The sequence below is a fragment of the Rhipicephalus microplus genome, chromosome X (assembly GCF_043290135.1).
Source record: "Rhipicephalus microplus isolate Deutch F79 chromosome X, USDA_Rmic, whole genome shotgun sequence".
Classification (NCBI taxonomy): Eukaryota; Metazoa; Arthropoda; class Arachnida; order Ixodida; family Ixodidae; genus Rhipicephalus; species Rhipicephalus microplus.
The window spans coordinates 79,936,605-79,948,666 of NC_134710.1; the positions used below are offsets into that span (position 1 = coordinate 79,936,605).

At 42.6% G+C, this 12,062-nt stretch overlaps 1 protein-coding gene and 1 long non-coding RNA gene across 3 annotated transcripts in view; one reads left to right on the forward strand and one right to left on the reverse strand.

Moving 5' to 3' along the window:
- Positions 1 to 12,062, forward strand: part of LOC119176152 (queuosine 5'-phosphate N-glycosylase/hydrolase) — a 53,852-nt gene that overhangs the window by 13,576 nt on the left and 28,214 nt on the right. For both annotated transcript variants that reach the window (XR_005110433.2, XM_037427300.2), the window contains exon 4: positions 6,301 to 6,450. Coding sequence is in view for 1 of the 2 variants with exons in the window: in XM_037427300.2 (XP_037283197.2) it covers positions 6,301 to 6,450 (150 nt within the window). In the remaining variant the exon portion in view is untranslated. The remainder of the gene's footprint in view (positions 1 to 6,300; positions 6,451 to 12,062) is intronic.
- The window catches only part of LOC119176153 (uncharacterized), a 58,556-nt gene that overhangs the window by 9,669 nt on the left and 36,825 nt on the right, over positions 1 to 12,062 (reverse strand). The gene's annotated exons all lie outside the window — the stretch shown is intronic.

Below are 12,062 nucleotides of genomic sequence, written 5' to 3' on the forward strand. Positions count from 1 at the left end.
TAGGACTTGTCACGTCCCCGTGTTGGGCTCTATGGTGGGCGGCTGGCATGGCTGCCGAACTCTTATTTAGTTTATGGCTTTTTCTTCTCTCCCTTCATTGCACGATCGTCCTCTCTCGAAGAGAGGGCGCACCGAAGACTTTTGCAATTATTTCAGCAAACCGAAAGAAACCTTTCCCCGCTACCATGTAATCCATTGTGAAACCGCTGAAAAGAACGCCAGAACTATTTCGCCTTTCGTTGTTTCCAAATGCCTCACCACTACACTTGGACCAGGTTACCAGGCCACAAGAATGGCCAGTGGGGATCTCCTCCTCGAGGTAAAAAGTCAGAGCCAGTATGAAAACCTCTCAAAACTAGAATTGTTTGGAAACGTACCTATCTCAATTACACCATACCGCTCACTCAACACTTCCCGAGGCGTTGTATCTGATCAAGACTTGCTTGACCTGACTGAAGGAGAGCTCCTCGAGGGCTGGAAGGACCAGCAGGTGACACAAGTACAAAGAATCAAAATTAGGCGTGATAAGAAGGAAATCCCAACAAAACACATAATTGTGACATTTTGCACCAGTACCCTGCCTGAACATCTCGAAACAGGATACTTAAAGTTGAATGTGAGACCCTACATTCCCAACCCACGACGTTGCTTCAAATGCCAGCGTTTTGGTCACGGCTCTCAGAGTTGCCGCGGCCAACTCACCTGCGGAAAGTGTGCCACCACAGGACACGCTACGGACGAGTGTAGGGTGGAGGATAGGGCCCACTGCGCAAACTGCGATGGTGCCCATTTCGCATACTCCCGAACCTGTCCAACATGGAAAAAGGAAAAAGAAATTGTTACAATCAAAATCACACAAAACATTACTTTCCGAGAAGCCCGCCAACAAGTATCTGGTCTTTTCACAAACAAACCATCGTTTGCCGATGTAGTGCAACAGGGGGCAGCACTACAACGGCCTGCGGCAACTGCCCATGCCAGGCACAGTGTGCCCAGGCGGTCGCCAATGCCCCCATCCACGGCGGGAACAGCCAAGGCTGCCCTGCCACTCGTCCCCACGGCGACAACCACAGCCGCTGCAAGCTCTTGCAGCGGCCAGGGTATCCCAGCACCAAAGGAGGTTCCTTCGACCTCTAGCCCAAGAGGACCGAAGGTTTCGCCCCCCGAGGTGAAGGAGACCCCAGGGTCGGCCGATATGAAGGCCTCGTCTCACCAGGCGAGGTCCCAAGCCCAAAACATCAGCTCGCAAATGCGGGCACGCAGTGCCTCTGAAGAGGCAATGGACACCACGGTACCCCTGGTGCCGAAAGATCGGCGTAGCTCCCTGGAGCGCGCCAAAAGAAATAAAAAGCCAATAACGGGGCCCGGCGACGGCCCTGTTCTTTGAGTCTTAACGCTTAGCTTAAGAAGCAGACACACCCATTTTTCCTTACACACAGCACTACGTTACCTCCAATATGGCAACACAAATAATACATTGGAACGTCAGAGGACTCCTTAGAAACCTCGATGATGTTCAAGAGCTCTTTTGCAAACATTCGCCGAAAGTGCTGTGTGTACAGGAAACTCATTTAAAATCTAAAAACACGAATTTTTTGCGTCGGTATGTTCTCTTCTGAAAGGACAGAGATGATGTTGTGGCATCATCCGGCGGTGTAGCCATTATTGTTAATCAAAAAGTAGCATGCACACATTTACCACTGCAAACAACACTAGAGGCAGTGGCTGTTCGAGCAGTTCTTTTCAACAAGCTCGTCACCATCTGCTCTCTGTACATACCCCCACACCACCGTCTTGGAAAACTAGAATTCGAGTCCTTAATAGATCAACTACCCGAACCTTATCTGGTCTTTGGTGACCTGAATGCTCATAGCAGTCTATGGGGTGATTCTCGCTGCGATGCACGAGGTCGTCTCATTGAACAGTTCCTTTTTTCCTCCGGTGCCTGTCTGTTGAATAGGAAAGAGGCAACATATTATAACCTTGCCAACAAAACCTACTCTTCCATAGATCTCAGCATCGCATCTCCTTCACTTGTACCATTACTCCAATGGAAAGTTCTAAATAATCCCTACGGAAGTGACCATTTTCCTGTTGTTTTGAGTACACAAACATCATACGAATGTCCTCCACGAGTTCCCAAATGGCTTATACACAAAGCCGACTGGGAACAGTTTCATAACAATGCTCAGTTATGTTGGACTGACATATGTGGGCTAAGCATAGATGAAGCTGTGCAGTACTTTACAGCTCTCCTTATTAACGCAGCAGCCAAATGCATCCCACAAACATCTGGACAGCCCGGCAAGCGACACGTCCCATGGTGGAACACAGAGTGTCGTAATGCGCGAAAGGAACAGAACAGGGCATGGAGGTTGCTGCGAAACTCGCCGACAGCGGAAAACCTTGAGAGCTTTAAGAAAATAAACTCTCAAGACAGGAGAACGCGTCGGCAGGCCAGAAGAGAAAGCTGGCAGAAGTTTTTGTCAGGGATCAATTCATACACACAGGAGGCTAAAGTCTGGAACATGGTCGGTAGGATAGCAGGAAAACAAGTACACACACTTCCACTCGTAAACACTCAGGGTGATACCTTGGAAGATCAGGCAAACTTCCTCGGTGCACACTTTGAACGGATATCCAGCTCGTCCCACTATACCGACACTTTCCAAAAATACAGAACAAGAATAGAAAAGCAGAAACTCGAACACAAATCCACTAGATACGAGGCGTATAACCAAGCTTTCAGTCTAGCTGAGCTCCGAACATCTCTAAACTCCTGCAGTACTTCTGCCCCAGGTTCTGACTGTGTGGTGTATGAAATGTTAAAAAACCTACCAGCCGAAACACGAAAAACTTTACTTTGTTTATACAATGCTATCTGGTTTTCTGGCACTATCCCTACCTCCTGGAAAGAGGCTATTATTATTCCCATTTTGAAAGAGGGCAAGGACCCTTCTTTAGCTTCAAGCTATAGACCTATTGCACTTACAAGCTGCTTGTGCAAAGTCTTCGAAAAAATGATAAACTGCCGACTTGTACATATCCTTGAAACAAACAATTTGCTCGACCCATTTCAGTGCGGGTTTCGAGAAAGTAGATCCACCACAGACCACCTTGTTCGTATCGAGGCACAGATCAGAGACGCCTTCGTCCATAAACAATATTTTCTCTCTGTGTTCCTCGATATCGAAAAGGCTTATGATACAACATGGCATTTTGGAATTCTAAGAGACCTGTCCCACCTTGGCGTGCGCGGAAGAATGTTTCACATAATCGAAAGTTACCTGTCAAACCGGACATTCCGTGTCCGAGTGGGCACGGTTCTTTTCCAAACATTTGTCCAGGAAACAGGCGTGCCACAAGGTGGTGTACTTAGCTGCACACTTTTTCTCATCAAAATAAATTCCTTGCACTTGTCCATCCCCCGCAATATGTTCTATTGTACATATGTCGACGACGTCCAGCTTGGCTTCAAGTCATGCAACTTGGCAATGTGTGAGCGGCAGGTTCAGCTGGGTTTAAACAAGGTCTCCAAATGGGCAGATGAAAACGGATTTCGACTTAACCCACAAAAAAGCACGTGTGTCTTGTTCTCTCGAAAGAGAGGCATGCACTCGGAACCTGACATTCGACTGAATGGGCAACGTTTGTCTGTCAAAGCCGAGCATAAATTCTTAGGCTTAATCTTGGACAACAAGTTGACCTTCGTACCGCACATCAACTATTTAAAAACAAAATGTTTAAAAGCCATGAATGTTATAAAAGTGTTGTTACGTACTACTTGGGGTAGTGATAGGCAATGCCTCATGAATCTGTATCGAAGCCTCATTCGCACCCGCTTAGATTATGGGGCTGTTGTTTATCAGTCTGCAACTCAAAGTGCTTTGAAGATGCTAGATCCCGTGCACCATTTGGGCATCCGCCTTTCTACGGTTGCTTTTCGCACCAGCCCTGTAGAAAGCCTTTACGTTGAGTCAAATGAATGGTCGCTTCATCTACAGAGAACTTACATGTCCTTTGTATATTTTCTTAAGGTGAAAGCAGACAAGAAGCACCCCTCATACTCTACTATTAATGATCTGTCGAGCTACATTCTGTTTCAAAACAGGCCTTCGATGAGGCAGTCCCTCTCAGTTCGCCTGAAGGGTCTAGCTGAAGAAACTGGAGTGTCACTTGAACACAGTTTAATGGCTCCTGTAGCATACCCGCCACCGTGGCAATGGCAGACTATAGACTGCGATGTGTCTTTCCTAAAAGTAACAAAACATGCACCTATTGCCCTTATCCGAACATACTTCCTGGAACTTCAACACAAATACAGACGTCCTGAGTTTTTTACAGATGCCTCCAAGTCTAACTCCTCTGTGTCCTACGCTGCTGTCGGCCCATCCTTTTCGGATGCTGGCCCTCTACATCCAGGCACAAGTATCTTCACAGCGGAAGCTTACGCGATACTTGTGGCAGCTAAACACATCAAACAATTACAAATACAAAAAGCAGTAATTTACACAGACTCCCTCAGTGTGGTAACGGCTCTGCACAGTCTTAAAAAACAGAAAAACCCGGTCCTTGTCTCACTTTACTCCATTTTGTGCATACTCTACACAAACAACATGTTGTAGTGTGCTGGGTGCCAGGGCACCGTGAGATCCAAGGCAACGTGAGGGCGGATCAGCTCGCTGCATCCGTCCACAAAAGCACTGCCCCTACACCCATATTAATCCCGGCCCTTGATCTTAAACCGTCTCTCAAACGAAACCTCAGGGACTACTGGCAGAGCAAGTGGGATACACACACACAAAACAAACTACACATTATTAAGCCACACCTTGGTCATTGGCTGCGAGTATCAAAATCACGTCATACAGAGGTAATACTAACGAGACTCAGGATAGGACACACATACACGACACACACATATCTTTTACCCGGTGGCGATCCACCATTGTGTGACAAATGTGGTGAGGCATCAACAGTCCTTCACGTTTTAATCCAATGTGAACAATTAGAAACTCTAAGAATACAGCATTTTCCATTACCCTACCGACAACATATACCTTTACACCCTGCAATGTTCGTTGGTAGGGAACCGCTTTTTACGACCTCTCCAGGGAGGTTTTTGCTGCGGTGGCTACACAGGAAAGCACTTGCCTCACGGCCCTTGGACGCAAGGGTATGAACGAGTGAGGTACTTGTGCTAATGCCATACATGTCCACCATCGTTTTACATTATCACCAACTTTTGTCATCTATTCACACCACACACACATTTCACGGCATGGTCATGATTTTATTACTTCTATGTTTTTACCCGCCTTACCGCGAGGAATTTTATGGTCCTTATACAGCCGCTAATCACAATCATTGTCCACATTCGTTGTCCCATGAACTGGCGCTCTTTGGCCATCAAATGGCCCTTGCGCCAAAAAACACCATATATCATCATCATCATCAAACTTTGAACACTAGCACTCGGAAAGACACAGCACGATATGCGCTGTCCCCTCAGTGCCCGTCTTGTCTTTCTGCATGTTTGTGTTGAAAGTTTAGCGATGAATATCTTAATAAAAACGTAATGAGGGAGTGTTAGAAAACAGCGTGCCCTAAAGGTAATGGACACATTAAAGCCAGTGTACAAAGGAATACCAGCTATGTGTAGGTTGTGCGTATGTGGTCCCACCAATGCAATTTTTCTTGCTTGTCACTAGGTGCTAATTCATGCCCTGAAGAACCTCAGTAAGCTTTTTCATTGCATTCCTTGAGTATTGTGATGTCGACCATTTTCTAAACTGTTAATTGAACTTTGCATAATGTTGTTATGCTTTATTCATATGAGCAGTGACAGTGTTAGCAGGGCAGTAATAAGTTTCTCTCGTGCACTTACTATGATGTGGTAACGCAGCAGCTAGGTATATGTTGTATTGGGGTATAGTATATATTTTCGTGCATTCAAACACAACATCCAATTTTTTAAATATCAGCTGGCACGCGCATTTTTTCAAGATAGCCACAATGTGTCGCGACAATGCTTGTCTCTAAAGATAATGCTGGCTCCGGTCTGCGCATTTGATTCGAAATTAAGCTGATATGACCAGACCTCAAGACTGTGGAAACGAAAGTGGGGTCATTACTTAGCACTAAATTGTCCCTTTTTAATCTGTGAGTACTGTACATCAGTAGTTATTATATAATGTTAAAAAGAAAAAAACAGCCACTGATTAAGTTGTCTCTTTGTAGCTATATATACACTAACTGCAGTGCTTACATGAAGTGCTTTTATTTGCCCTATTTTTCCAGGAGGGTGTGCCCCTTCTCAGTGCTGAATTCTGCCGCAGCATTTCTTTGCAGCAAGTTCACCAGATATTTCGATCTGATACAAATGTGGAGATACCCCTACTCACTGAAAGGCATAAAGTTCTGCAAGAATGGGGCCGTGTCTTGTCAAATGTAGGTCCAATGCCAAGCTTCACAGCTTAAACTTATTTTCATTATTTTGTCTAGTGCTGATGATATTGGTGTCGTAGCTGTTTCACATGATTATCAATTTTATAACCTGCAGATGAATGAGTTGCCTCTGCACAAAATGGTGCTTGTCTACTATATCTACTTTGTTTCACACACCAGGTGCAACGCTGTGGAAGCTATGCAAGAAGTTCGGCCAGAAAAACGTATAACTCAGCGTGTTTCGTGGTTGCTCGCGTGACGTCTGATTAGTGCTGGTGCACCCTCGCGTTTATTTGTGTTCCCCTTTGGCGTGACTGTCGAACAGAAGAAAGCGGGGTAAGCACAAAAGAACACGGGTACCGAAAGACCCTGTGGTGTCCTATCCTTCACTGACTCCAGACGGCCGCCATCATGACATACGCAGAGTAGAGAAGCCTGTATGTGACGTCACGGGGAAACTAATATATACAGCCACATAATATCAGACCTTCAATGGCGTTTTTGTTTATAAGGCACATAATATCTTCAGTTACTTTTCACTATAATAACGAAAGAAAAATTAAGTTATTGGTGGTAAAGACATCGAACTACTTTTCGTTGCAAAAGCATAGACTCCAACAAGTCTCGTTAGCTTCCGCAACGTTGCACATGATGTGTGAAACAGAGTATAAAGCTGTATAAAGATGGTCGTAGTTTGTTTTAGAATATTATTTGCACTACCTTAAAGGGGTCTCAAAGCACTTCTCAAACCTGTTAAGAAATTGCCTATAATCTGTAGACAAGGCTTTTGTGAATCTATAAGCCAAAGATTATTGCACATCATGCAGCACAGAACCTATTATGTCATGTCAACAACAGCCAAAAATCACTTGTTCTGTTTTTTGCAATGCCATCATCAACAACTCGCCAAGAAGACCCATCAGGATTGAATTGACTGATTCCTTTATTGCAAGAAGGTTCTCCGTAATAGTGTTGTTGCTAGCATTAAGTTAAAGATCCATGAAAAGCATACACGCCTGCACTGGTCTCTGCTAATAGTTGCCTGCTGAGTGTTTAATTTTCTTCTGTGCTCAGGTGATGTTGCACCCTGTGAACTTGACTACATGTCTGCTCTTTCATACACTATGTTCCTGAGTTTGTCATCTCTCGTATTGGGCCTGCCATGCCAGTATCCACTGATGCATGTTGTCCCCAAAACCAGATGTTCCAGTGTTAGCTCGCTGTCTTCTTTCTGCCTCATGAATGAAGCACCTTGGCAGATACCGCTTTGTGTTAACCAATAAAACCCCGAGCAAGCGCGGCTACCGGAGCAGGTGCCTCTTTTTCCTTTTTTGGGTAATTTGAAATGTGCGCCAATGACCAAGCAAGCACCGCACCCAATTTTTTTATATATATGTCTTTTTTTAAACCTGTTTTCTGCTCCAGAATCCTGCAGCAGCAGTTCCTAGGAACCCATGTTTTGGTAGTCTTTAGATACATACACAAATTCAACTTTTACAGTACGTATTGTGCCTTGGGGTTCAGAGTTGTCACATTTAAAGAACATTTTTTCCTTCTTGTGACAACACATCAAATTTCACATAGTGATTCCATGCTGTTCAGTAAGAACAGTAAATGCACGCATATTCAATAAAACGTTTCATTGGAAGTACCATGTGCATTCTTCGTAGATACTCTTCTGCCGCAGGCCTCTCCTCCAAATCTTGTCTGATTGTCTTTCGCCTTAGGGGAGGGGGATGCGTTTGCTTGGGATTTTATGTTAGGCTTTGAAATGTTCAATCTGGATTTGACTACACTCTGTCAGTTAAACTGGCACAGGGTGCAGTCGGTCTGCACCAGGTTAAGAGATAAACTGGCCAGGCCAGAGTGCATGAGCTTGCACTATATGAGAACAGCAGCATTTCGTTCCTTATGTTAAGCGTAGGTACTGGAACTACTGCATGGTGCATGAAATGCCATCGCTCTGCACCCCTCTAGCTGAACTGGTGACTTGCATGCTTAAGAGTAAAGAAAATGCTCCAGGCCCTTACATCTGTAATGTAACTTTAGCATAAAGCTCTGTCTCCTTTGCTCCTCCCTTCTGTATTGATTCCAGCATGCCCGTTAAAATGAAAGGAGGGAAAAACTGAGTAGAGCACCTAATGATTGCCTCTAACTTGCACTTTTAAGACCCAAAAAAGTTTTGCGACAAACATTTCTTAGAAAATGTCATACTGTGCCAAGGTCATTGTGCAGTTACTTGGAAAGCTGTCTCTGTGCTGCAGTATCAACTTTAAGGAAAACAGGTGACATAGCGGCATATTTAAATTCTTCATTTTGCCGACCAGCATTCCAGTACAAGTTCCTCGACTCTATCTGTGCATGGTTGCAAACTGCATGCACAAAGCAATTCTGAAGAATATAGGTGATAAGTAATCGGCCACTTATGACTAAAATAAGTCTGATAATAATAATGTTAAATCAGAGCTTGGGAATATTGCAAATTCAGAGTATTAATAAAATGATAATTGCCCTTCTATGAGTATTTCACTGAACAATTCAATGCATAATGGTGTCTATACTTCTTAGTCTTCTCTCCATTAAAATACTAAGGGATAACAATAGTTATGAAGATTATGGGGGAAAAAAGTGATGTGGTTCTGCTTTATGGGTCTTCATTTTGCAGACACATGATTTCTTGAGAATATGTTTAGAGGAGATGACTTATGCACAATAGTTTTCACATATTAAATAAGCCATAGGCTGCCTCAGAAATTTTTTTTCTAAATTTAAACAAAGCAGTTTATTACTTGTACAATGGCACAGTGTTCAGATTTGTACCAAATAATGGGCATCGTTTCAGCAATTCACTTATGGAATTATGTAATCACCACAGTGCTATGTACATTTGCAGACATACTCTTTCTTTGTTTCATTGCTGCTGTTGTCATTGTGTACCAGGTACAGCTACTCATTCTTAATTACTAATTTACAAGCTGTCATGGCATCATAGATGTATCAGATAACATAAATAAGCTCTTGTGACCATACAATTTTTTTTATATTTCCCTTAGTTTCAAATGTTTCTGTATGTGGTATTCAGTTTGATCTTTTGATGTGTTTTTTCATAAATATTTGTATTTTATTCAATCAGACACCCAGTAAAAAAAAAAAAAACTGCCATTCTTTATAAGTGGATATGTATTCGATGAGTTTTCCTATAATTTATGCTGTACTCATGAGATTTCTGCAAGGCTGGCATTACTTTGTACTCTTACATTAGTGACACTGTAGCACTCATAAATACCCAATAATGGTATTCAATGATATGTTAATTGTGTGATTTGATAGTTTTGATAGTGCATTTATTGTATATTAAAGTTCTGCTGGTTCATTCGCATCATGTAAGTTTTATATGCAATTAAAACATTGCAGAACAAAGAAATATTCAGAAAGATTTGAGGAATTATGTTGTGACAGCTAAGGGTAGATCGATCCCCTCATTTCAAGAAAGGCGGTAGCTTGAAATGAAACCTGAGAGGGGGTGGGGTCTTGAATTTCTTGTTTTTAATAGTTACCATCATCACAAAGACCCCGTCACTGCATAAATAGTGTTAATTTGTGCTCACGGTGGTCCCACTCATTTTCCTAATTGGTGATAGAAGGGGGACAGGTGCTGAAGGGAGGGATGACATAGGCTTTAGCGAGGGTGATTGCCCTCACTGCACCCCCCTCTGGATCTGCCATGGGATGTACCGGTCAAGTTCAAATTATACTAGTCTATAATGCAGTTTTTTTGTAACTAAAGTTACCATAACACAGAAACGGTGCATGTGATAAAGAAATACTGAAGTGTATTTTTATATTTTTATTTATTTATACATACTGCAGCCTACCATGGGCTATAGCAGGAGTGGCAATAACATTGCATGTCAAGTGCAGACAAAACATCGGCGATTTGTAGGCCTGTGCAAATATTCGAATGCTTTCAATATTCAAATGAATAATGGATTATTTGAATTCGAATTGAATTGAAAAATATTGAGAATTTTGAATTATTCGGAATGAACGAATAAATGCATATTAATCCGCATGTGACGCCCTGTAAAAGTGGTTTCACTACACTGGAGCGATGCCAAGCCGTGACAACACATGAGGATATTACCCTCACATCAATTCATTTTTTAAGTTAGAAGCTTGTTATATCGACTTGTGTGCTCCAAGTATAGTCAATTGTAAAAAGTAACATATTTTACATGCTGCCACTTGCATTCTATCGCAAGTAAAATCCTGCTACTATTTAAAATTGTTTCCACTTACTTTGATGCAAAAAATGGCATTTGCACAGGCCTCATTTTAATAAAAAAAATATATTGTGCAGGTTAGTTAGGTCATGACAAATGTGCTCATTTTTTAAATAATATGACATAGATACCATTCGAATTCGATTTGGAGTTATTTGACCAATATCACTAGATACTATTCGAATTCGATTTGGAATTATTTGATCAATACCACTGTTCGCTTCGAATTCCTCTCGAACCTCAAATTCACTATTCGCACAAGCCTAGCCATCGGCAAAGTGTGAACAAACCCAGGCAAAGCATTCCAACGTTCAACTGTTGCAGGAAAGTTGCTATATTTGTACAAATCTGTTCTAGATTTAAGCTAGTACAGGAAGGTTGAGCAAACTTAAAGTACTGATTTAAGTGGCCACAGTGTGGGAACGCAATCAAGGCAAGCATGAATTATAGGCTTTCATTGTGGTGACATGTTGCCAGTATAGATTAGAGAGTTTGGAAGATGGTGATAAGGGTCTATCGTAACGACAGTGGATAAAACGCATTGCTTTTTTAGTTTTTTTGAACGGACTCAATTCTGTTAATATCGCTTTATGAAATGGATTACAAACAATACATGCATATGCTATACTCCGTTTCATACATCAGGTGCAACCCTGTGGAATCTATGCTAGAAGTTCGGCCAGCAAAACGTATAACTCAGCGTCTTTCGTGGTCGTTCGCGTGACATCTGATTAGTGCTGCTGCACCCTCGCGTTTCTTTTTGCTCCCCTTTGGCGTGACTGGCGAACAGATGAAAGTGGGGTCAGCACAAAAGAACGCGAGTACCGAACAACCATGTGGTGTCCTATCCTGCACTTACACTGAAAGTCCAAGTGGCCGCCATCGTGACATACCCAAAGTAGAGAGCCTATATGTGATGTCACAGGATAACTAAGCTATACAGCCACATAATATCAGACATTCAACGGTGTTTTTGTTTGTAATAACAAACAAAACTGAAATTTTGGGGGGTAAGAAGATCGAACTACTTTTTGTTGCGAACACATCGACTGCAAGAAGTCTCACTAGCTTCCACAATGTTGCACATGATGTGTGAAACAGAGTATAGGACTGGACAGATTAGTGTTTTGTACGGGAGCAGTTTGGTTTCTTGAGCTACTCAAATGGTGTGCTGGATAACCAAGTTTTTTTTAATGATTCATTACATATTATTTGAATATGGTTGCTCCAGGATAGTTTTTAGTAAATAAAAGCCCTTGATACTTCTATTCGGATAATTTGAGTAAAGAATTTTTGAAAAAGTACGAGAAAACTGAGGGAGCTAAACGCCCA